Source organism: Struthio camelus, chromosome 5 (genome assembly GCF_040807025.1).
Source record: "Struthio camelus isolate bStrCam1 chromosome 5, bStrCam1.hap1, whole genome shotgun sequence".
NCBI classification, from domain to species: Eukaryota; Metazoa; Chordata; class Aves; order Struthioniformes; family Struthionidae; genus Struthio; species Struthio camelus.
This window is the reverse complement of record NC_090946.1, coordinates 5,542,936-5,567,786: the sequence shown is the minus strand read 5'-3', so window position 1 is coordinate 5,567,786 and position 24,851 is coordinate 5,542,936. Positions and strand designations below refer to the sequence as shown.

Genomic DNA, 24,851 nt, shown 5'->3' with positions numbered 1-24,851 from the left:
GAGAGTGGTGGCAGTGCCCTTGACCGTGCGGGTGAAGGGGACTGCTGCAGCAGGTCTGGGGATAGCCTCTCCAGAGGGTGGTGTGGCTAAGGTGGACTGAGCTCCAGTGGAAAAGGGCCTGTAGAGGAGGAGGAAGTGAGGATGAGCTTTGCCAACACGGCCGCTCCTGGGCCGCTGCACTTTGGGAAAGGGCTGAGGCAGGAGAGGAGGGTTCAGTAGTGCATGAGGATGGAGCCAGCCAACAGAGGCAGTGAACAGACGCAGCAGTTTGCGCAGCAGTGTCTGGGCTCTGCCTTGGCCTTTTGTGGGCCTTGTTGGAAGTTGTGGAGGCTTTCTGGGGACCCCCGAGGAACTAGACAGTGCTTGCTGCTAGCAGGAAGGGAGTGCTAGGCAAGGACTCCTGCAGGGGGCCTTGACTGAACTTCTCCTGGGAAGTTCTAGCTAGGTGGGGCTGCTGCTAACAAGCTCTCTGGGCTGGCCTGGTCAGAGGGAGTTGGGGCTTTTGTTTCAGGTGGCTCCTGACTGGGTGGGTCAAGCACCCTTGTGAGTCACTGCTAGGCAGAGGCCTATATAAGAGCCAGGCCTAGGGCACAGCTCCCAGAGCACAGCCCCCAGAGGCAGTGAGCAGATGCAGCAGTTTGTGCAGCAGTTTGTGCAGAAGGGTGCCAGAAGGCAAAGGCACCTCTCTAGTTTGCACAGTGGTGTGTCCTTCCCCAGGCACGGTCATGACACGCTGCAGAGCACGTTCCCCAGTGGCTGCTGGAGGTGCTGCATCGGCTGTGTCTGAGGCTTCAACCCCGACAGACCCTCAGACAGCAGATGCAGCTCTGCAGGTGTCAGGCTGCAGGGAGTGCCTGGGGCCTCTCCGTGAGGCCTGGGCTGACAGTCAGCTCTCCTGCATGAGGTGTGCTGTGGTTGACCAGTTGCATTGCCAGATAAAGGAGTTACGGGAGGAAGTTAGTAGGCTGCGTAGCATCGGAGAGGATGAGCAGGAGATTGACAGGGTATTCTCGGAGACTGTGCAGCTCCAGGAGTTCCCCCCCCCCACCCCCCACCCCCAGTGCAGCGGAGTTGTCGGAGGGCTCTGTACCGTGTGTAAAGGTGCATCATATCGCTGTTGAAGAGGGCTGGAAGCTGGTGACCTCTCATAAAAGCAGAAAGGCTCTTGCTCCTCCTCAAGACGTACCCTTGAAGAACAAGTTGAGCGCCCTCCAAGCTGAGGAGGAGCTGGGCATGGCTCCAAGGGAGGCAACTGGCCTGGCAGAGCCTGTGCCGTGCAGGAACCCCCGGAAGAAGCGGCGAGTGATTGTTGTGGGTGACTGCCTGCTGCAGGGGACAGAGGCACCTATCTGCCGACCTGACCTCTTGTCCAGAGAGGTTTGCTGCCTGCCAGGGGCTCGAAGAAGACACGTCATGGAAAGGCTGCCAAGGCTTGTCCGTGCATCGGACTACTACCCTCTGCTGCTCTGCCATGTGGGCGCTAACGACACAAAAGGCAAATTGGAAACCATCAAATGGGACTTCAGAGCTCTGGGAATGGTGGTGAAAGATCTCGGAGCCCAGGTCGTTTTCTCCTCAATCTTGCCTGTGAGAGGAAAGGATGGGAGGAGGAGTAGACGAGTTTTCCAAGTTAACAACTGGCTGCGCCGCTGGTGTTGGCAACAGGGCTTTGGTTTCTATGACCATGGGACCCTGTTTGAAGATCAACAGCTGATGGGGAGCGACGGGATCCACCTTACCAAGCGGGGCACGCGCGTCTTTGCCAACAAATTGGCCAGCCTGGTAAGGAGGGCTTTAAACTAGGCGAGATGGGGGAAGGGGAGTGGTATAGTGGCAGGGGAGTCAGTAAAACACCGCTCGAGTCAGGATGCCTCCAGCGGGTGCATACAGCCAGGGGAGACAGCATGGAACATGGCTATGGAGGATCTTCTTGCACCTCTCCTGGGAAGCCTGCGTGCTTGACTGGCTCTCTGAAACGCCTGTATACCAATGCATGCAGTATGGGGAATAAACAGGAAGAGTTAGAGATCTGTGTGCGGTTGCAGGACCATGATCTCATTGCGGTTACAGAGACATGGTGGGATAGTTCACGTGACTGGAATGCTGTCATGGGCGGCTCTGTGCTTTTTAGGCAAGACAGGCCAGGAAGGCGAGGTGGTGGAGTTGCCCTTTATGTGAGGGAGCAACTAGAATGTATGGCGCTCTGCCTGGGGTGGGGGGTGGATGAAGAGCAAGTTGCGAGCCTATGGGTAAGGCTTAAAGGGCAGGCTAGCATGGGTGACACTGCTGTGGGGGTTTACTACAGGCCACCTGATCAGGAGGAAGTTGTCGCTGAGGCCTTCTACAGACAGCTGGCAGTAGCCTCACGATCACAGGCCCTAGTTCTCATGGGAGACTTCAAGCACCCTGACATCTGCTGGGAAGACAGCACAGCTAGGCACAAAGAGTCCAGGAGGTTCCTGCAGAGCATTGAGGAGAACTTCTTGACCCAGGTGGTGGAGATGCCAACAAGGAGAGGTGCAATGCTAGACCTTGTACTAACAAACCAAGAAGGTCTAGTTGGAGATGTGCAGGTTGGGGGCAGCCTTGGCTGCAGTGACCATGAGATGGTGGAGTTCAGGATCCTGTGAGGAGGGAGCAGGGCAATGAGTAGGATTGCGATGCTGGACTTGAGGAGAGCTAACTTTGGCCTCTTGAGGGACCTACTTAGGGGACTGTCATGGGGTAGGGCCCTAGAAGGACGAGGGGTCCAAGAAAGCTGGTTAATATTCAAGCATCACCTCCTCCAGACTCAAGATCGGTGCATCCCTCTGAGGAAGAAGTCGAGCAAAGCGGGCAGGAGACCAGCGTGGATGAGCAAGGACCTCCTGGCCAAACTCCAACAGAAGAAGGAAGTCTACAGAATGTGGCAAAGGGGACAGGCCACTTGGGAGGACTATAGGGACGTTGTCAGAATGTGCAGGGATGCGAGAAGGAAGGCTAAGGCCCAGTTGGAATTAAATCTGGCAAGAGATGTCAAGGACAACAAGAAGGGCTTCTTCAAATACATCCATAGCAAAAGGAAGCCTAGGGAAAATGTGGGCCTGCCGCTGAATGGGGCGGGTGCCCTGGTGTCGAAGGCTAGAGAGAAGGCAGAGTTATTGAATGCTGCCTTTGCTTCAGTCTTTACTGCTAAGGCCAGTCCTCAGGAATTGCGGAGCCTGGGGACAAGAGGGGAAGTCTGGAGAAAAGAAGACCTTCCCTTGGTGGAGGAGGATGGGCTTAGAGCTCGTTTGTGCAAACTTGACATCCGCAAATCCATGGGCCCCAAAGGGATGCACCCACGAGTGCTGCGGGAGCTGGCGGATGTAATTGCTAGGCCACTCTCCATCATCTTGGCAAGGTCCTGGAGATCAGGAGAGGTGCCTGAGGACTGGAAGAAAGCCAGTGTCACGCCAGTCTTCCCAAAGGGCCAGGCCTGTCAGCCTCCCCTCCATCCCTGGAAAGGTGAAGGGACAGGTCATCCTGGAGGTCCTCACCAAGCATGTGGAGGACAAGAAGGTGATCAGGAGTAGTGAGCATGGATTCCGCAAAGGGAAATCATGCTTGAGCAATGTGCTAGGCTTGTCTGCTGGGATGAGTGTCTGGGGAGATGAGGGCAGAGCAGTGGCTGTTGTCTGCCTGGAGTTCAGCAAGGCTTTGGACGCTGCCTCCCATGACATCCTCGTGGGCAAGCTGAGGAAGTGTGGGTTGGAGGAGTGGCCAGTGAGGTGGCTTGAGAACTGGCTGGATGGCAGAGCTCGGAGGACTGTGGTCAGTGGCGCAGAGTCTAGTTGGAGGCCTGTAGAGAGCAGTGTCCCCCAGGGGTCAGTGCTGGCTCCAGTCTTGTTCAATGTCTTCATCGAGGAGCTGGCTGAAGGGACAGAGTGCACCCTCAGCAAGTTTGCTGAAGATAGGAAAGTGGGAGGAGTGTCTGACCCACCAGAAGACTGTGCTGCCATGCAGAGGGACGTGGCCAGGCTGGAGAGTTGGGCGGAGAGGAACCTGCTGAAGTTCGACCCAGGCAAGTGCAGGGTGCTGCACCTCGGGAGGAATAAGCCCAGGCACCAGTAGAGGCTGGGGGTTGACCTGCTGGAAAGCAGGTGTGCAGAGAGGGAGCTGGGAGTGCTGGTGGACAACAAGTGAAGCATGAGGCAGCAATGTGGGCTTGTGGCCAAGGGGGCCAAGGGTATGCTGGGGTTGCATGAGGAAGAGTGTTGGCAGCAGGTGGAGGGAGGTGATCCTGCCCGTCTCCTCAGCCCTGAGGAGGCCTCAGCTGGAGTACTGTGTGCACTTCTGGGCTGCCCAGTGCAAGAGAGACATGGCACTAGTGGCGAGAGTGCAGGGGAGGGCTACAAAGAGGATGAGGGGACTGGAGCATGTGTCCTCTGCAGAAAGGCTGTGAGAGCTGGGCCTGTTGAGCCTGGAGAAGAGAAGACTGAGAGGGGATCTCATCAACGTGTGCAAGTATCTGAAGGGGGAGTGTGAAGAGGATGAGGCCAGTCTCTTCTCTGTGGTGCCCAGTGACAGGAGAAGAGGCAAGGGGCAGAAACTGAACCACAGGCAGTTGCATCTGAAGAAGAGGAAGAACCTTTTTTGCTGTGAGGGTGAGTGAGCACTGGCACAGGTTGCCCAGAGAGGTAGTGGAGTCTCCTTCCCTGGAGATCTTCAAAACCCGTCTGGATGTGATCCTGGGCAATATGGTCTAGAGGACCCTGCTTGAGCAGGGAGGTTGGAAGGGACCTCTGGAGATCATCTAGTCCAACCTCAACAATTCTGTGATTTTGTGATTCTGTGAGAGAGGCCTAAGGAGCTCCCTCACCACGTGTGCTCTGCACTGCTGTTTGTACTGTAAGCCAACAAGAAGCAAAGCCAGTTGCAAATAAAGCCAGATGTGGTAGGAGCTGCTCATCACTGGAACCACTCTTCCAGCACTGCAATGCCACACGACGTCAGTTTCCCAGCTTGGCTTTGCTTGGGAGAACTCGCCAAACGTGAAGAAGGGCTGGTGTGGAGGCAGCTTGAGGCAACCTGGGAGGAAGAAAGGGAGGTTGTGCAAGGAGGCAGGGGTGGGTCTTGGAAGGCCAAGGCCCACTGGGAGTTTAATGTGGCGACGGATGTGAAGGACAACACGGAGGGCTTCTTAAAATAGCTGGGTGACAAAAGGAGGAGTAGGGAAACGGTGGGCCTGCTGGTGAACGGGGCAAGGGTGGTGGTGCCAGAGGAGACAGAAAAGGCAGAGATGCTGAGTGCGGCCTTTGGTGCAGTCTTTACTGGCAAGAGTGGTCTTTACCTCGGGACTCCCGGGTGCTGGAGAGCAGGGAGAAAGCCTGGCGAAAGGCAGACTTGGCCTTGCTGGAGGAGGATGGGCTTAGCGATCACGGAAGGTGCCTGAGGCCTGGAAGAAAGCAAATGTCGGACTGGAGTGAGTCTTCCCACCGGGCAAGAAGCGGGGTGCAGGGAACTGCAGGTCGGGCAACCTCACCTCGAGGCCTGGAAAGGTGATGGAGCAGCTCATCCTGGACACCATTTCCAAGCATTTGGCAGCTAAGGAAGTGATCCAGAGCAGTGAGCATGGAGTGAATGGGGGAGAAATCCTGCTTAAGCAACCGGAGAGCGTTCTGTGATGAGACGCCAGGCTGGGTAGATGAGGAGAGAGCAGTGGATGCTGTGTCCCTTGACTAGCGAAAGGCTTTGGACCCTGTCTCGCCTCACATCCTCATAGGGAAGCTGAGGAAGTGTGGGTGAGAGGAGCAGAGAGGGTGGTGTCTTGAAAGCTGGCTGTATGGCAGAGCTCAGAGGGTTGTGCAGAGCGGGACAGAGTTGAGGTGGATCAGCGTGTATCCCCTCGTGGTGTGCCGCAGGGGTGAAGAGTGGGTGCAGTACAGTTCAAGTTATTGCTCAGTGACTTGGAGGAAGGGAGAGAGGGCGCTGGCAGCAAGTTTGCTGATGAGCCAAAGGTGGGAGGAGTGGCTGCTAGGCCAGAGGGCAGAGGTGCCATTCTGCGGGAGCTGGCCAGGCTGGAGCGATGGGCAGAGGGGAGCGTCTTGAAGTTGAGTGAAGGGAAGTGCAGAGGCCTGCAGCCCGGGAGGGACAACCCCCAGCACCGGTACAGGCTGGGGGCTGAGGTAGTGGGAAGCAGGTGTGCATAGAAGGAGCAGGGAGGCCTGGTGGAGAACAAGCTGACCCCAATGGCCAAGAAGGCCAACGGTGTGCAGGGCTGCATTAGAGTGTTGGCCGGAGGTCGAGGGAGGTGATCCTTGCCCTCAACTCATGCCTGGGGAGGCCCCACGTGCTCCTTAGCGGGTGCAGCATGGGGGTGCTGTGTGCAGTTCTGGTCTGGGGCTGTTCAGCACGGAGAGCGGAAGACTGAGGGGGGATCTTATAGGTGGTTATGAATCCCATCAAGAGGATGGGGCCAGGCTCTTGTCAGAGGTGTCCACTGAGAGGACACGAGGCAATGGGCACAAACTGAAACAGAGGAAGTTTCATCTGGAGAGGAGGAAAAACTTGTTTGGTGTGAGGGTGCCAGAGCACTGACGAAGCAGGTTGCCCCGCGAGGTTGTGGAGTGTCCCTGCTTGGAGTTATTGCAGCGGTGTGTGGAGAGGGTCGTGGGCAATGGGCTGGAGGTGACCGTGCTTGAGCAGGGGAGTTGGACTCGATGATCTCCAGAGGTCCCTGCCAACCTCAACCATTCTGTGATGCTGTGAAGACAAGGCCCAGTGCAGGGCAAAGTGAGTTGTGGCATGCTGTTGGCCCTGTAGAGATGCACTTACTCCTCAGCACAAGAGAAAAGGCTCTGGAAAGCCCTGGCCTCTCCAAGGCCTTCCAGGCCGTGCAGAGAGACAAAGGGCTTCTTTACCCTGAGTGGCATAGGCCTGGGGTGGGCAATGCCACTGCTGAGCTGCCAGATGCTGCTCCCTGCAAGTCCAGGGGGAGGTACAGAGCGGGGAGGGCAGAGGGAGACAGCGCCCGGGGCGCTTCAGCCCAGCCTGGACCTGCGTCCTACCTCCCACTCTACAGGGCCCCTTTCTCCACACTGACTGCAGCGGGGACATGGGACAATGACACTCCTGGTGTGTGTCTGGTGAATGAGCCATGACCCCAACCCCGCACCCTCGTTTCTCTCCAACACAGTGCCTGGAAGGGCAGCCAGTGCAGCATCTGCGGTAATCGTGGGGGTGGCTTTGGGAGCCAAGGGGACCTTTGCTCATGCCTGGCTGTGCTGGCCAAGCTGTTCAGCCCAGCCATGACTTACAGGCCTCTCTGACCTCCTCTAAGTTCTGGCAGCAGCACCCAGGCAAGGGCAGGGCACTGGCCAGCACCTGGTGCCACCCCAGCACTTTCCCTCCATCCCACATGCCAGAGCCCTCTGCCAGGGCAGGGGCGAGGGTGGCAAGTGCCTGCCCACAGTCGCTTCACAGCTGCTGGGCATCCTTCTCTCTCCCAGGGGAAGCTCACCTCCCACGCGGGCACACTTTTCCCAGATGCAGCACAACCAACAGCCGCTGAGCCCAAGCGGGGGCACTTTCCCACTGCGTACAGACACCAGGGACCAGGCGCAGAGCAGCAATTGACTGAGGGCTCTCGCAGAAGAGCACTGGCCCTGGAGCCGAGCCTCCAAGCACTTGTGGGCTTTTAATCGCAAAGCGAGACAGTCCCAGGGGAAGTGTACAGAAACTCAGGTAGTGCTGAAGGGCTGCGTGGGAGGGAGGCTGGAGGCAGTTCCCCACTGTGTCCGCAGTCCTCATCAGGCCCCAGTGGGCTATACATTGAGCGGGTGATCCCCACCATGGCCAGGCTGTGGCTCCGCAGGGGCAGAGCCCTACTGTGTCGCACGTGTCCTCAGGGACTGCTTTGGGGCAGCCTTGCTGTCCTCAGAGAGACGTCCTGGGACTACCAATGCCAACGTCGTCGTAGCCCGTGTCACTGGGTGTTGAGGCCAGGGCGTCTGTGGCGGTTGCGGGCGGCTCTAGGGGGCTGAGGGAGGGCTGTCTCCCCGCTGTGGACAGCAAGGCCAGTGCCTGGCAGGTGCTGCTTCGTGCCCCGGATGCCAGGCCCCGGCCAGGGCTTCCTCCATGCCCCCGTGCTGCCCATCTCCCCGACAAAGTGCAGGGGAACCAGCTCTGCTGGCGGGACAGTACGGCCTCTGTCACGGCAGCGCTGCCCATGCCATCTCCGATACCTCTTACCTCCCAGTGCCGCAGCCTCGCACACACCTCCGTCACTTGACCCCGGAGCAGCGGCCTCTCCTGGCTCCAGCACGGTGGAGGCATCATCGTACCCATCCGGGGGTTCGTGCCTGGTCAGGCCAGGGACGTCTGCATCAGACAGCAGAGAGTGAAAGCGAGGCCAAGCCCGGGCTCCAGTGACGCCAGCCCCCACCGGCCACGGTGCCGGGGATGCCCACGTTGGGGCCTGCTCTGTGAGGCCGCCAGCTCTCAGCTGGAGCCAGCAGCCCTGACACTCGGCCCCCAACTCCAAGAGGCGGCCCAGCAAAGGACCAAGGGGAGGTGCTGCCCTGCCCACCGCATGAGGTGTGTGCCGGTACCAGCTGCGGTGTGAGGGCTGCCCCTGTGGGTGCGTGGCAGCCTGGTCCTGCACCCCGGCCCTGTACCTGCGGCAGTCCCGGGGTTGCTGTCCTCCATGCTGTGCTGGGTGTAATAGGGCAGCTTGGTCCCTGAGCCCTGCGATGGTGAGGCTGGAGGATGGGGTGTTAGGGCAGGGTGTGTGGCCCCATGGCCTGGCCAGCAGCGGGGACAGGATGTCCTCTTGGCAGAGCGAGGACTGCCGCTGGCCAGGAGAGGCCCCCTTGCTGCAGCTCCCTCCCTGTGGCCAGCCCGTGGGCAGGCTCCCTGCCGGGCTGCTGAGCTGGTTGCGTGGGGGCCTCAACGCGCCACTGGCTGTCAGGCCCAGGGTGCACACACCTGAGCCACTGGGGACCTGCTGGTACTCGGGTGTCAGGGTGTAGTCGAGCTCCTCATAGACGGCCTCTGCCTCTGAGAGTGTATCTGCAGCTCTGCGGGGGCCTGGAAATGAAGGGCAGTGATAACCCGAGGCCGTGGGTGCAGCACGTGGGATGCTGGAGGTCACCAGCTCTCCCCGCGATAACCCTGTGGCCCAGCCCCATAGGGGTTTTGCCCTGTCGTCGGAGTGGCTGCGGTGCCCCTGCGTGGTGCCCATGTTGTGCCGGGTCCTGCCCTAGCTCTGCACTGGCCTTCTGGCCTGCTCTGCTGTGCCTGTCCCAGCCTGTGCAGCTGGGCCGGGCAGTGCCAGGAGACATAAGCAGCCCCCAGGCCTCTCTGGCTCTGCCGGGACCCCTCGTCCTGGTAGCTTCAGCCGCAGAGACCTCCGGTGGGACTCACCTGTGCGCCGAGCCATGGAACGCCATGCCTGCACGGCGAGGGCCCCCAGGGCCAGGCACAGAAGGGTCCCCAGGACGATGCAGAGGACGGTGGTCAGCGGCATGGCCCCAGCAGGTGTTGTGGGGTTCCTGGGGGCACCTGTGAGGACATGGAAAGGCGGTGGAGGTGGAGGGAGGCCGTGGAGCCTCTGGCATGCTGCATTGTCCAAAGGAGGAGTGGATGCCTGGGGGGATGCAGGGGAGTGGCTGCCGGGACAGGGAGGCCAAGGAGGGCACCCTTTGGCCTGGGGTCAAGCCCTGTGTTGGGCGGAGGGGTGGCAGCAGGCCAGCAGCAGGCCTGTCCTTGCCAGAGGTGCTGGCCTTGCCCTGGGCTGCAGCGGCCAGAGCGGGAGGGTGCGTGGGGCCACGGTGCTGGCCTGGGTGGGCAGAGCTACCTGTGCAGGCTGCGCCGGCGGGGCAGGCGGTGGTGGGGGCTGGCGTGGGAGTCGCGCTGTTGGCTGGAGGCTGCCCGTGGCACGTGATGTGGGTGTCCCCGGGGGAGCGGCAGTGGTGCGGGTGCCAGGGGGCGGAGGGGCAGCGCCAGAGGGAGTCGGCCCCCTCGCCGCACTGCACCCAGGCCAGCCAGGCGGGGCCCCCGGCCTGGGGGGTTGCGGGGACGGCCGCCAGGCTGCCCCCGGCCCCGCAGCCCAGCTGCCGGCACACCACGGCGGCTGTGGCGCGGCTGGTGCCGTTGGCGCACACGCTGCCCCACGTCCCGTTGTAGAAGACCTGCAGGCGCCCGGTGCAGCCGCTGCCGCCCACCAGCCGCAGGGCTGTGAGCTCTGCAAGGGGCAAGCACGGAGGTGGCAGCTCAGCTGGCGTCGGGCACACAGCCCCGCCAGCCCGAGCGCTTCCCCCAGGCAGCGAGAGGAGCCCACGTCGGCGGGGCCGAGGCGCCGCGTTGCCTGCCGGCAGTGCCCAGGGTGTTGGGAGGTGGGCAGGGAGGCGAGTGGGGAGGGCTGGCCCCACGGCCGCTGCCAGAGTGCCGCTGGCGCCGGCCCCGGTGGAGGGCGGTGCTGACCTGAGCAGACGGCTGCTGCGCCGGCGCCCTGCTTGCACCCGCGCTGCCCTGGGGCCGGGGCCGGGGCCGGGCAGTGCCAGAGCGTGGCCTCGGCCCCGGAGCAGCCACCAGCGCCCAGCCACAGCGGCCCCGAGCCGCGGCCGTAGCGGGCCGAGGCGGGCGCTGCCAGGGCCTGGCCGCAGCCCAAGTGGCGGCAGACGACGGCGGCGTCGGACAGGTGCCACGAGTCCTGGCAGACGCTGCTCCAGGCGCCCCGGACGTAGAGCTCCACTCTGCCGGCGCAGCGGCCGGGGCCGCTCGCCAGCCGTAGGCGCCGGCTGCCTGCAGCGGGAGACAGCCCGGCTTGGGGCAGCCCCTTTGGTGCGGGCGGTGCCCCAGGGCCCCGGGGCCCTTCCCGGCACACTCACCCGAGCAGACAACGGCCGCTTGGTGGGCGCGGCCCGCCGGCGCAGCCGTGGCGGCCGTGGCGTTGCAGTGGGCCAGGCGAGCCTCCGTGCCTGCGCACCGGAGCCCGCTCAGCCCCACGCGGCTCGACGCTGGTCCCAGCAGCGGGGCGGCGTAGGCCTGCTCCGCCGCGCCGCACCGCAGCTGCCGGCACACCACGGTGGCGCCGCTCGCGTCCCACCGCTCGGCCAGCACCGGGCCCCAGGCGTCGCCCAGGGCCATCTCCAGGCGCCCGTCGCAGCGGCTCTCCCCGTCCACCAGCCGCAGGGGTTCAGCGCCACCTGGTCCCTCCGAGAGGGCACATGTCCTGAGGGGGCTGCGGGGAGCGCTGGGGGCTGGGCCTGCCCGCAGGGCCCCGCCCGCCCCCGGCCCCGCCAGCCCAGAGGCGGCGTCGATGGCCGGCGAGCCCTCCGAGGGCTGCCAGCGGGGCCGGGGCGGTGGGGCAGAGCAGAGAGCGCCCGCCACATCCCTCCCTGGCGTGGCTGCAGCAGCACCGGGGCAGATGGCAGCACCGGGGGGGCCGCGGAGCCCCCGGCACGGAGGGGGACAGCCCGGCGCCACTGCCCTCCTCTAGGCGGGCTCCCTCCTGCTCTGCACCTGCCTCAGCCCTCCCCTTGGCCTGAAATGGCCGTGCTGCCCGAGACGCGCCCTGCGCCCCACAGCTCCTGGTGGCAGTGGCAACCCGGGGAGTGGGACCCCGCAGTGTTGGGGTGCCCGGTGCCCTGCCCGCCAGGAGGCCCTCGTGGCCGCTGCTGCCCGCCCCACACGCACCTGAGCACTGGACGGCGGCAGTGTGGCCTGGCGAGCAGGCGGGGATGCCCAGCGCCGTGGCAGGGCACTCTGCCAGGTGGGACTCGCTGCCGCTGCAGTGAAAGGTGTCGCGCCACACGGGGCCGGTGCCTGCCCCAAAAGACCCTCCGCGGGGCACAGAGGTGGCAAAGCCACAGCCGAGGTGGTGGCAGAGCACGTGGGCGTCGGGCTCGTCCCAGCCGGCGTCGCAGAGGGCACCCCAGGTGCCCCGCGCCTCCACCTCCACTCGCCCTGCGCACGCCGTGCTGCCGTTGGCCAGCCTGAAGCCCGTGTAGGCTGCGATGGAGAAAGGGCGCTGGAGGCGACGGGCCCCGGTGCCAAGCGCTGTCCCCATAGGACGGTGGGGGCATGCAGGCACGGCAGCCCTCTGCCTGCCCCGACCCCTCTGCCTGCCGGCACCCTGGGAGCTGCCACAAGGCAGCCCGCAGCCTCTCCGCCCATCCCTGCCCAGGACCACCCTGTGCCCACTTCCCATCTCCCCGCAGCCCCCATCTGCAGCCTCTGCCCCTCACTGCGTGCTCTTACGGGAGCAGACGACGCCGGCGTCGCTGGTGTGGTTGCAGCGCTGGCCGTGGGGCAGTCGTCGGGCGCAGGTGGACAGGAGGGATTCGTTGCCTGCACACTCGAAGCCCCCGTCCCAGATGGGCCCGGCTCCTGCCCCAAAGCGCGCCGCCCCGGTGACGGCCAGAGCTGCTCCGCACCCCAGCTCCTTGCAGATGACGTGGGCGGTGTTGAGGTCCACATGGCCCTCGCAGAGGGTGGCCCAGGCACGGCCCTGCCTCACCTCCACGCGGCCCGAGCAGGCGCCGTCCCCGCCGACCAGCCGCACAAATCCTGTCGGGGCAGAGAGCCTGGGGTCTCTTGGGGGTCCCTCGGGATCCACTGGGGTCTTGTGGAGGGGCTGCCCCGAGAGTCTTGGGGCTTCCACATCTGGCCCCAAGTGCAAGGCTGCACGGAGCTGCCCCATGCCTCTTACCTTGACAGACCACACCAACATCCCAACCATGGCGGCCATTGTACGGCCCCCATCCCGGGATTGTGCAGTCCCAGAGGGCAGACTCATTCCCACGACAGTCAGGCCGTACAAGATGAATTGGTCCAGACCCTTCCCCAAAGTGGGTCCAGTCATGGGCACTTTGGGCTGAGCCACAGCCCAGCTGCTGACACACCACCTCAGCGTCCTCCATGTCCCAGGCACCGTCTGCCACTGTTCCCCACTGGCCCCGCAGCTTCACCTCCAGCCTGCCCTCGCAGGGACCACCTCCGTTCACCAGCCTCAGCTCCACGGCATCTGCATCAGAGATGTGGGCAGGCAGGCCATGAGGGTGCTGCGCCCCGGCCCCACTCCCTCCCCCCATCTCTGCCTGGGGAGGCCCCAGAGGGGAGGCCCTTGACAGAACCATGCCCTCTCCCGGCCCTGCACAGCCCAGGGGCTGTGCCCCACCATGGTCACCCAATCCCACACCTGAGCACGTCACTCCGACGTCCGTGCCATGGTCACAGTAGTGCTGGCCCCAGCCAAAGTGGATGCAGTTGTGGAGTGCTGGCTCAGTGCCACTGCAGAAGGGTTGCAGCCAAATCCGGCCGGTCCCGGCCCCAAACGGCGTGTACGGGGAGGTCCTTGCCACAGTGCCACATCCCAGCTGCCTGCAGACCACAGAGGCCCCGTGGACATCCCAGGTGAAGTCGTAGCTGCACACTGGCCCTCCGTCCCCACTGGCCCTCGTGCTTCACCTCCACGCGGCCCTCGCAGCGGCTGCCTCCGTCCACCAGCCGCAGCTCCCCGGTGCCTGTGGGTGCCCATGCGGGAGCAGAAAGGAGGGCACTGAGCTCCATTGTTGCACCCCGTGGGCCCATCACAACCTGCCCTGTCCACCTGTCCCAGGTGGCTGTGTCCCACGGCTGTCCCTTGCTCTCCCAGTCTCCACTGTCTGCTCCGAGCCCACCCCTTGGCACGAGGGATAGCCGTGTGGGTGGAAAAGCCCTGGGCGCTGCAGGACACCCACTTTGAAGAAAGGCAGGGCCATACCCAGCCCTTCACTGCCTGACGCCCAATGCAAGGGGGACAGGGCAGGGAATGTATCCCGCCATGTTTGCCCAGCATTCAGCTGCATCAGTAGAAGACCCATCCCCAGCACAGCCCAGGCTCTGTGAGCCCTCAAAGGCTGCCCTAGTGAGATGACTCCACCAGTCTCACGAGCAAGCCCGCTTGAGCCAGGCATGCACATCCCTGCGGTGACCCAACTCAGCCCATGGTAGCCACCTGAGCCCCAGGGCTGCCTCCCACTCTGGGCATGAGGGCAGGCGACCCCAGCCCCAGAGAACATGCAGGCACTCACCCCTGCACAGCTGCATGCACAGGAGCAGCCCCAGTGCCCTGGTGGGCAGCTGGCTGGTGGTGGCCATCCCATTCGCCTCCTCTCCTGCAGTGCAGCCCCCCAGCTCCTGCTTGCCTCCCGGGCCACCACGAGCCCCCTGCAGCGGGGAGGGCAATATATAGGCAGAGGCACAGGCCCCGCTGCCAGGGGAGCCAATCAACGCAGCAGGCACCTTTTGAGGCGTTATCAGGAGGGTTATCTCCCATCTGACGGAGCCCCAGCCTCCAATAACCTTCCCCATCCCCGTACATGCCCATATATGCGGTTCGGCACCACTTCTGGCATCATGCGCGCCTTGCCCGGCCTGCTGTCCCTGAGCAGGGCTCCCCACCTAGGTGCCATGCAGGGCGTGCGGGCCCTTCCATGGCTGTGCCCACATGGGGCTGGGTCTGGCCCTGCTGTGCTGGGGGGGCCGGCAAGAGCCCTGCGTCGTCAGGGACCCTGCTCTGCTGGGGGACAGCATGTGCTGCAGGCTCCTTTGTGCTGTAGGTCTGTCCTCTGGCACTGGTGAGGGGGAAATCCTGAGGGACCTTGACCCCGTGGCCTTCCACACAGGACAGGCCCTGGGGCTGCCTCTAGGCTAGAAACCGCCTGTGCTGCTTGCAGGTGTGTGGCCTGCAACCCACGAGCCCCCGCAGGAGCCGTGCTCGCCCCACGCAGCACGGAGCCAGGAAGGAGGTGGCTCCCAGCCCACTGCACACCAGCCCCCGCCTGGAAGTGGCTGTGGCAGCCCACTTACCGATGTGGGGCAGAGTGAGGTGGAGCCGCTGCGCTCCTGCCCCAGCACACGTGTCTGTGGGATCCTGTCATCAGGCAGCATCTTGCCAGTTGCTTCTGCTCAGCCAGCTGCATTTCTGACAGAGATAATGTTCTGCTTTTGCGTATGGGTACCTCTTTGGGGTGAGGCTGCCAGGGAGAGGTGGAGCAAATTGAGAGCAAGCTGGGAGCTCTGGGGACAAAGGTGAGGGTCACGGGAGAGTGGTGGCAGTGCCCTTGACCGTGCGGGTGAAGGGGGTCTGGGGATAGCCTCTCCAGAGGGTGGTGTGGCTAAGGTGGACTGAGCTCCAGCAGAAAAGGGCCTGTAGAGGAGGAGGAAGTGAGGATGAGCTTTGCCAACACGGCCGCTCCTGGGCCGCTGCACTTTGGGAAAGGGCTGAGGCAGGAGAGGAGGGTTCAGTAGTGCATGAGGATGGAGAGAGGCCGAAGGAGCTCCCTCACCACGTGTGCTCTGTACTGCTGTTTGTACTGTAAGCCAACAAGAAGCAAAGCCAGTTGCAAATGAAGCCAGATGTGGTAGGAGCTGCTCATCACTGGAACCACTCTTCCAGCACTGCAATGCCACACGACGTCAGTTTCCCAGCTTGGCTTTGCTTGGGAGAACTCGCCAAACGTGAAGAAGGGCTGGTGTGGAGGCAGCTTGAGGCAACCTGGGAGGAAGAAAGGGAGGTTGTGCAAGGAGGCAGGGGTGGGTCTTGGAAGGCCAAGGCCCACTGGGACTTTAATGTGGCGACGGATGTGAAGGACAACACGGAGGGCTTCTTAAAATAGCTGGGTGACAAAAGGAGGAGTAGGGAAACGGTGGGCCTGCTGGTGAACGGGGCAAGGGTGGTGGTGCCAAAGGAGACAGAAAAGGCAGAGAGGCTGAGTGCGGCCTTTGGTGCAGTCTTTACTGGCAAGAGTGGTCTTTACCTCGGGACTCCCGGGTGCTGGAGAGCAGGGAGAAAGCCTGGCGAAAGGCAGACTTGGCCTTGCTGGAGGAGGATGGGCTTAGCGATCACGGAAGGTGCCTGAGGCCTGGAAGAAAGCAAATGTCGGACTGGAGTGAGTCTTCCCACCGGGCAAGAAGCGGGGTGCAGGGAACTGCAGGTCGGGCAACCTCACCTCGAGGCCTGGAAAGGTGATGGAGCAGCTCATCCTGGACACCATTTCCAAGCATTTGGCAGCTAAGGAAGTGATCCAGAGCAGTGAGCATGGAGTGAATGGGGGAGAAATCCTGCTTAAGCAACCGGAGAGCGTTCTGTGATGAGACGCCAGGCTGGGTAGATGAGGAGAGAGCAGTGGATGCTGTGTCCCTTGACTAGCGAAAGGCTTTGGACCCTGTCTCGCCTCACATCCTCATAGGGAAGCTGAGGAAGTGTGGGTGAGAGGAGCAGAGAGGGTGGTGTCTTGAAAGCTGGCTGTATGGCAGAGCTCAGAGGGTTGTGCAGAGCGGGACAGAGTTGAGGTGGATCGGCGTGTATCCCCTCGTGGTGTGCCCCAGGGGTGAAGAGTGGGTGCAGTATAGTTCAAGTTATTGCTCAGTGACTTGGAGGAAGGGAGAGAGGGCGCTGGCAGCAAGTTTGCTGATGAGCCAAAGGTGGGAGGAGTGGCAGAGGTGCCATTCTGCGGGAGCTGGCCAGGCTGGAGCGATGGGCAGAGGGGAGCGTCTTGAAGTTGAGTGAAGGGAAGTGCAGAGGCCTGCAGCCCAGGAGGGACAACCCCCAGCACCGGTACAGGCTGGGGGCTGAGGTGGTGGGAAGCAGGTGTGCAGAGAAGGAGCAGGGAGGACCTCCCCTCATACAGCCAGGCTTGGTGGAGAACAAGCAGACCTTGAGCCAGCACTGTGGCCCGATGGCCAAGAAGGCCAACGGTGTGCGGGGCTGCATTAGGCAGAGTGTTGGCCGGAGGTCGAGGGAGGTGATCCTTGCCCTCAGCTCTTGCCTGGGGAGGCCCCGTGTGGGCTGCTGTGTGCAGTTCTGGGCTGCCCAATACAAGAGAGACGTGGAGCTGCTGGAGCGAGTCCAAGGAAGGGCTAGCAAGATGCTGAAGGGACGGGAGCATCTGTCATAGGAGGAAAGGCTGAGAGAGGTGGGGCTGTACAGTGTGGAGAAGAGAAGAGTGAGGGGGGATCTTATAGGTGGGTATGAATATCGGAAGGGAAGGTGTGAAGAGGATGGGGCCAGACTCTTGTCAGAGGGGCCCACTGAGAGGAGGCGAGGCAATGGGCACAAACTGAAAGGGAGGAAGTTCTGTCTGGAGAGGGGGAGAAACTTGTTTCCTGTGGGGGTGCGGGAGCCCTGGAGCAGTTTTCCCAGAAAGGTTGTGTGAGTGTGTGTCCCTGCTTGGAGATATTGCAGCAGTGTGTGGAGAGGGTCGTGGGCAATGGGCTGGAGGTGGCGCTGCTTGAGCAGGGGGAGTTGGACTCAATGATCACCAGAGGTCATTGCCAACCTCATCTGCTCTGGGATTCTGTGATGCAGTGGCCAGCACCTGATGCCACCCCAGCACTTTCCCTCCATCCCACATGCCAGAGCCCTCTGCCAGGGCAGGGGCGAGGGTGGCAAGCGCCTGCCCACAGTCGCTTCACAGCTGCTGGGCATCCTTCTCTCTCCCAGGGGAAGCTCACCTCCCACGCAGGCACACTTTTCCCAGCTGCAGCACAACCAACAGCCGCTGAGCCCAAGCGGGGGCACTTTCCTACTGCGTACAGACACCAGGGACCAGGCGCAGAGCAGCAATTGACTGAGGGCTCTCGCAGAAGAGCACTGGCCCTGGAGCCGAGCCTCCAAGCACTTGTGGGCTTTTAATCGCAAAGCGAGACAGTCCCAGGGGAAGTGTACAGAAACTCAGGTAGTGCTGAGGGGCTGCGTGGGAGGGAGGCTGGAGGCGGTTCCCCACTGTGCCCGCAGTCCTCATCAGGCCCCAGTGGGCTATACATTGAGTGGGTGATCCCCACCATGGCCAGGCTGTGGCTTTGCAGGGGCAGAGCCCTACTGTGTCGCACGTGTCCTCAGGGACTGCTTTGGGGCAGCCTTGCTGTCCTCAGAGAGACGTCCTGGGACTACCAATGCCAACGTCGTCGTAGCCCATGTCACTGTGTGTTGAGGCCAGGGCGTCTGTGGCGGTTGCGGGCGGCTCTAGGGGGCTGAGGGAGGGCTGTCTCCCCGCTGTGGACAGCAAGGCCAGTGCCTGGCAGGTGCTGCTTCGTGCCCCGGATGCCAGGCCCCGGCCAGGGCTTCCTCCATGCCCCCGTGCTGCCCATCTCCCCGGCAAAGTGCAGGGGAGCTGGCTCTGCCAAAGGGACAGTACGGCCTCTGTCACGGCAGCGCTGCCCATGCCATCTCCGATACCTCTTACCTCCCAGCACTGGAGCCTCGCACACACCTCCGTCACTTGACCCCGGAGCAGCGGCCTCTCCTGGCTCCAGCACGGTGGAGGCATCATCATACCCATCCGGGGGTTCGTGCCTGGTCAGGCCAGGGACGTCTGCATCAGACAGCAGAGAGTGAAAGCGAGGCCAAGCCCGGGCTCCAGTGACGCCAGCCCCCACCGGCCACGGTGCCGGGGATGCCCACGTTGGGGCCTGCTCTGTGAGGCCGCCAGCTCTCGGCTGGAGCCAGCAGCCCTGACACTTGGCCCCCAACTCCAAGAGGCGGCCCAGCAAAGGACCAAGGGGAGGTGCTGCCCTGCCCACCGCATGAGGTGTGTGCCGGTACCAGCTGCGGTGTGAGGGCTGCCCCTGTGGGTGCGTGGCAGCCTGGTCCTGCACCCCGGCCCTGTACCTGCGGCAGTCCCGGGCTTGCTGTCCTCCATGCTGTGCTGGGTGTAATAGGGCAGCTTGGTCCCTGAGCCCTGCGATGGTGAGGCTGGAGGATGGGGTGTTAGGGCAGGGTGTGTGGCCCCATGGCCTGGCCAGCAGCGGGGACAGGATGTCCTCTTGGCAGAGCGAGGACTGCCGCTGGCCAGGAGAGGCCCCCTTGCTGCAGCTCCCTCCCTGTGGCCAGCCCGTGGGCAGGCTCCCTGCCGGGCTGCTGAGCTGGTTGCGTGGGGGCCTCAACGCGCCACTGGCTGTCAGGCCCAGGGTGCACACACCTGAGCCACTGGGGACCTGCTGGTACTCGGGTGTCAGGGTGTAGTCGAGCTCCTCATAGACGGCCTCTGCCTCTGAGAGTGTATCTGCAGCTCTGCGGGGGCCTGGAAATGAAGGGCAGTGATAACCCGAGGCCGTGGGTGCAGCACGTGGGATGCTGGAGGTCACCAGCTCTCCCCGCGATAACCCTGTGGCCCAGCCCCATAGGGGTTTTGCCCTGTTGTCGGAGTGGCTGTGGTGCCCCTGCGTGGTGCCCATGTTGTGCCGGGTCCTGCCCTAGCTCTGCACTGACCTTCTGGCCTGCTCTGCTGTGCCTGTCCCAGCCTGTGCAGCTGGGCCGGGCAGTGCCAGGAGACATAAGCAGCCCCCAGGCCTCTCTGGCTCTGCCGGGACCCCTCGTCCTGGTAGCTTCAGCCGCAGAGACCCCCGGTGGGACTCACCTGTGCGCCGAGCCATGGAGCGCCATGCCTGCACAGCGAGGGCCCCCAGGGCCAGGCACAGAAGGGTCCCCAGGACGATGCAGAGGACAGTGGTCAGCGGCATGGCCCCAGCAGGTGTTGGGGGGTTCCTGGGGGCACCTGTGAGGACATGGAAAGGCGGTGGAGGTGGAGGGAGGCCGTGGAGCCTCTGGCATGCTGCATTGTCCAGAGGAGGAGTGGATGCCTGGGGGGATGCAGGGGAGTGGCTGCCGGGACAGGGAGGCCAAGGAGGGCACCCTTTGGCCTGGGGTCAAGCCCTGTGTTGGGCGGAGGGGTGGCAGCAGGCCAGCAGCAGGCCTGTCCTTGCCAGAGGTGCTGGCCTTGCCCTGGGCTGCAGCGGCCAGAGCGGGAGGGTGCGTGGGGCCACGGTGCTGGCCTGGGCGGGCAGAGCTACCTGTGCAGGCTGCGCCGGCGGGGCAGGCGGTGGTGGGGGCTGGCGTGGGAGTCGCGCTGTTGGCTGGAGGCTGCCCGTGGCACGTGATGTGGGTGTCCCCGGGGGAGCGGCAGTGGTGCGGGTGCCAGGGGGCGGAGGGGCAGCGCCAGAGGGAGTCGGCCCCCTCGCCGCACTGCACCCAGGCCAGCCAGGCGGGGCCCCCGGCCTGGGGGGTTGCGGGGACGGCCGCCAGGCTGCCCCCGGCCCCGCAGCCCAGCTGCCGGCACACCACGGCGGCTGTGGCGCGGCTGGTGCCGTTGGCGCACACGCTGCCCCACGTCCCGTTGTAGAAGACCTGCAGGCGCCCGGCGCAGCCGCTGCCGCCCACCAGCCGCAGGGCTGTGAGCTCTGCAAGGGGCAAGCACGGAGGTGGCAGCTCAGCTGGCGTCGGGCACACAGCCCCGCCAGCCCGAGCGCTTCCCCCAGGCAGCGAGAGGAGCCCACGTCGGCGGGGCCGAGGCGCCGCGTTGCCCGCCGGCAGTGCCCAGGGTGTTGGGAGGTGGGCAGGGAGGCGAGTGGGGAGGGCTGGCCCCACGGCCGCTGCCAGAGTGCCGCTGGCGCCGGCCCCGGTGGAGGGTGGTGCTGACCTGAGCAGACGGCTGCTGCGCCAGCGCCCTGCTTGCACCCGCGCTGCCCCGGGGCCGGGGCCGGGGCCGGGCAGTGCCAGAGCGTGGCCTCGGCCCCGGAGCAGCCACCAGCGCCCAGCCACAGCGGCCCCGAGCCGCGGCCGTAGCGGGCCGAGGCGGGCGCTGCCAGGGCCTGGCCGCAGCCCAAGTGGCGGCAGACGACGGCGGCGTCGGACAGGTGCCACGAGTCCTGGCAGACGCTGCTCCAGGCGCCCCGGACGTAGAGCTCCACTCTGCCGGCGCAGCGGCCGGGGCCGCTCGCCAGCCGTAGGCGCCGGCTGCCTGCAGCGGGAGACAGCCCGGCTTGGGGCAGCCCCTTTGGTGCGGGCGGTGCCCCAGGGCCCCGGGGCCCTTCCCGGCACACTCACCCGAGCAGACAACGGCCGCTTGGTGGGCGCGGCCCGCCGGCGCAGCCGTGGCGGCCGTGGCGTTGCAGTGGGCCAGGCGAGCCTCCGTGCCTGCGCACCGGAGCCCGCTCAGCCCCACGCGGCTCGACGCTGGTCCCAGCAGCGGGGCGGCGTAGGCCTGCTCCGCCGCGCCGCACCGCAGCTGCCGGCACACCACGGTGGCGCCGCTCGCGTCCCACCGCTCGGCCAGCACCGGGCCCCAGGCGTCGCCCAGGGCCATCTCCAGGCGCCCGTCGCAGCGGCTCTCCCCGTCCACCAGCCGCAGGGGTTCAGCGCCACCTGGTCCCTCCGAGAGGGCACATGTCCTGAGGGGGCTGCGGGGAGCGCTGGGGGCTGGGCCTGCCCGCAGGGCCCCGCCCGCCCCCGGCCCCGCCAGCCCAGAGGCGGCGTCGATGGCCGGCGAGCCCTCCGAGGGCTGCCAGCGGGGCCGGGGCGGTGGGGCAGAGCAGAGAGCGCCCGCCACATCCCTCCCTGGCGTGGCTGCAGCAGCACCGGGGCAGATGGCAGCACCGGGGGGGCCGCGGAGCCCCCGGCACGGAGGGGGACAGCCCGGCGCCACTGCCCTCCTCTAGGCGGGCTCCCTCCTGCTCTGCACCTGCCTCAGCCCTCCCCTTGGCCTGAAATGGCCGTGCTGCCCGAGACGCGCCCTGCGCCCCACAGCTCCTGGTGGCAGTGGCAACCCGGGGCGTGGGACCCCGCAGTGTTGGGGTGCCCGGTGCCCTGCCCGCCAGGAGGCCCTCGTGGCCGCTGCTGCCCGCCCCACACGCACCTGAGCACTGGACGGCGGCAGTGTGGCCTGGCGAGCAGGCGGGGATGCCCAGCGCCGTGGCAGGGCACTCTGCCAGGTGGGACTCGCTGCCGCTGCAGTGAAAGGTGTCGCGCCACACGGGGCCGGTGCCTGCCCCAAAAGACCCTCCGCGGGGCACAGAGGTGGCAAAGCCACAGCCGAGGTGGTGGCAGAGCACGTGGGCGTCGGGCTCGTCCCAGCCGGCGTCGCAGAGGGCACCCCAGGTGCCCCGCGCCTCCACCTCCACTCGCCCTGCGCACGCCGTGCTGCCGTTGGCCAGCCTGAAGCCTGTGTAGGCTGCGATGGAGAAAGGGCGCTGGAGGCGACGGGCCCCGGTGCCGAGCGCTGTCCCCATAGGACGGTGGGGGCATGCAGGCACGGCAGCCCTCTGCCTGCCCCGACCCCTCTGCCTGCCGGCACCCTGGGGGCTGCCACAAGGCAGCCCGCAGCCTCTCCGCCCATCCCTGCCCAGGACCACCCTGTGCCCACTTCCCATCTCCCCGCGCCCCCCATCTGCAGCCTCTGCCCCTCACCGCGTGCTCTTACGGGAGCAGACGACGCCGGCGTCGCTGGTGTGGTTGCAGCGCTGGCCGTGGGGCAGTCGTCGGGCGCAGGTGGACAGGAGGGATTCGTTGCCTGCACACTCGAAGCCCCCATCCCAGATGGGCCCGGCTCCTGCCCCAAAGCGCGCCGCCCCGGTGACGGCCAGAGCTGCTCCGCACCCCTGCTCCTTGCAGATGACGTGGGCGGTGTTGAGGTCCACACGGCCCTCGCAGAGGGTGGCCCAGGCACGGCCCTGCCTCACCTCCACGCGGCCCGAGCAGGCGCCGTCCCCGCCGACCAGCCGCACAAATCCTGTTGGGGCAGAGAGCCTGGGGTCTCTTGGGGGTCCCTCGAGATCCACTGGGAGGGTTGTGACGGGGCTGCCCAAGAGCCTTACTGCTGCCACCACTGGACCCAGGTGCAAGGCTGTACGGAGCCTCCGCAGAGGTCTTACCTTGACAGACCACACCAACATCCCAGCCATGGGTGACATTGTACGGCCCCCATCCCGGGATTGTGCAGTCCCAAAGGGCAGACTCGTCACCACGACAATCAGGCCGTACAAGATGAATTGGTCCAGACCCTTCCCCAAAGCGGGTCACGCCAGGGGCACTTTGGGCTGAGCCACAGCCCAGCTGCTGACACACCACCTCAGCGTCTGCCATGTCCCATTCATCATCCGCCACTGTTCCCCACTGGCCCCGCAGCTTCACCTCCAGCCTGCCCTCGCAGGGACCACCTCCGTTCACCAGCCTCAGCTCCACGGCATCTGCATCAGAGATGTGGTCAGGCAGGCCATGAGGGTGCTGCGCCCCGGTCCCACTCCCTCCCCCCATCTCTGCCTGGGGAGGCCCCAGAGGGGAGGCCCTTGGCAGAACCATGCCCTCTCCTGGCCCTGCACAGCCAAGGGGCTGTGCCCCACCATGGTCACCCAATCCCACACCTGAGCACGTCACTCCGACGTCCCTGTCATGGTCACAGTAATGCTGGCCCCAGCCATAGTGGAAGCAGTTGTGGAGTGCTGGCTCGGTACCACTGCAGAAGAAGGGTTGTAGCCAAATCCGTCCAGTTCCGGCCCCAAACGGCGTGTACGGGGAGGTCCTTGCCACAGTGCCACATCCCAGCTGCCTGCAGACCACGGAGGCTTCGCGGACATCCCAATGGAAGTCGTAGCTGCACACAACGCCCCACTGGCCCTCGTGCTTCACCTCCACGCGGCCCTCGCAGCGGCTGCCTCCGTCCACCAGCCGCAGCTCCTCGGTGCCTGTGGGTGCCCATGCGGGACCAGAAAGGAGGGCACTGAGCTCCATTGTTGCACCCCGTGGGCCCATCACAACCTGCCCTGTCCACCTGTCCCAGGTGAGTGCATCCCATGGCTGTCCCTTGCTCTCCCAGTCTCCACTGCCTGCTCCGAGCCCACCCCTTGGCACGAGGGATAGCTGTGTGGGTGGAAAAGCCCTGGGCGCTGCAGGACACCCACTTTGAAGAAAGGCAGGGCCGTACCCAGCCCTTCAACACCTGGCACCCAATGCAAGGGGGACAGGGCAGGGAATGTATCCCGCCACGTTTGCCCAGCATTCAGCTGCATCAGTAGAAGACCCATCCCCAGCACAGCCCAGGCTCTGTGAGCCCTCAAAGGCTGCCCTAGTGAGATGACTCCACCAGTCTCACGAGCAAGCCCGCTTGAGCCAGGCACGCACATCCCTGTGGTGACCCAACTCAGCCCATGGTAGCCACCTGAGCCCCAGGGCTGCCTCCCACTCTGGGCATGAGGGCAGGTGACCCTAGCCCCAGAGAACGCGCAGGCACTCACCCCTGCACAGCTGCATGCACAGCAGCAGCCCCAGTGCCCTGGTGGGCAGCTGGCTGGTGGTGGCCATCCCGTTCGCCACCTGTCCTGCAGTGCAGCCCCCCAGCTCCTGCTTGCCTCCTGGGCCACCACGAGCCCCCTGCAGCGGGGAGGGCAATATATAGGCAGAGGCACAGGCCCCGCTGCCAGGGGAGCCAATCAACACAGCAGGCACCTTTTGAGGCGTTATCAGGAGGGTTATCTCCCATCTGACGGAGCCCCAGCCTCCAATAACCTTCCCCATCCCCGTACATGCCCATATATGCGGATCGGCACCACTTCTGGCATCACGCACGCCTCACCAGTGGGTGGGCGCTTGCCCAGCCATCCTTGTGGGGATCTGGATGGGCTGAGCAGGGCTCCTCACCTTGGTGCCTGCAGCGGGTGCAGGGTGTGCGGGCCCTTCCATGGCTGTGCCCGCATGAGGCTGGGTCTGGCCCTGCTGTTCTGGGGATTCTGACAAGAGCCCTGCATCGACAGGGACCCTGCTCTGCTGGGGGACAGCATGTGCTGCAGGCTCTTTTGTGCTGTGGGTCTGTCCTCTGGCACCGGTGAGGGGGAAATCCTGAGGGACCTTGGCTCTGTGGCCCTCCACACAGGACAGGCCCTGGGGCTGCCTCTAGGCTAGAAACCGCCTGTGCTGCTTGCGGCCTGCAACCCACGAGCCCCCGCAGCAGCCGTGCTCGCCCCACGCAGCACGGAGCCAGGAAGGAGGTGGCTCCCAGCCCACTGCACACCAGCCCCCGCCTGGAAGTGGCTGTGGCAGCCCACTTACCGATGTGGGGCAGCGTGAGGTGGAGCCG

At 64.7% G+C, this 24,851-nt stretch overlaps 1 protein-coding gene and 1 pseudogene across 1 annotated transcript; both read right to left on the bottom strand.

Moving 5' to 3' along the window:
• Nucleotides 1–7,638: 7,638 nt before the first annotated feature.
• Nucleotides 7,639–24,126, bottom strand: LOC138067371 (scavenger receptor cysteine-rich type 1 protein M130-like). Its single transcript, XM_068944337.1, has 13 exons — nucleotides 24,013–24,126; nucleotides 23,143–23,463; nucleotides 22,654–22,968; nucleotides 22,203–22,511; nucleotides 21,639–21,953; nucleotides 20,831–21,148; nucleotides 20,424–20,744; nucleotides 19,798–20,184; nucleotides 19,365–19,502; nucleotides 18,927–19,028; nucleotides 18,617–18,700; nucleotides 18,192–18,320; nucleotides 7,639–8,021 (listed from the first exon to the last, which is right to left on the bottom strand). Exons 1-13 carry the CDS (start codon nucleotides 24,077–24,079, stop codon nucleotides 7,897–7,899), a joined length of 2,931 nt encoding a protein of 976 aa, XP_068800438.1. The 5' UTR covers nucleotides 24,080–24,126; the 3' UTR covers nucleotides 7,639–7,896.
• LOC138067569 (antigen WC1.1-like) lies at nucleotides 8,346–14,152 on the bottom strand (annotated as a pseudogene).
• Nucleotides 24,127–24,851: the final 725 nt, after the last annotated feature.

Bases quoted from the DNA above. Each gene is read 5' to 3' on its own strand.
- LOC138067371 (XM_068944337.1), bottom strand. From the start codon at position 24,079: ATGGCCACCACCAGCCAGCTGCCCACCAGGGCACTGGGGCTGCTGCTG. The intron at 21,149-21,638 runs GTGCGTGTGGGG...CGGAGGGACCAG, and splicing joins TGCCGCCGTCCAGTGCTCAG to GTGGCGCTGAACCCCTGCGG. The intron at 8,022-18,191 runs GTAAGAGGTATC...TGCTGTCCACAG, and splicing joins CGAGGCTCCAGTGCTGGGAG to CGGGGAGACAGCCCTCCCTC.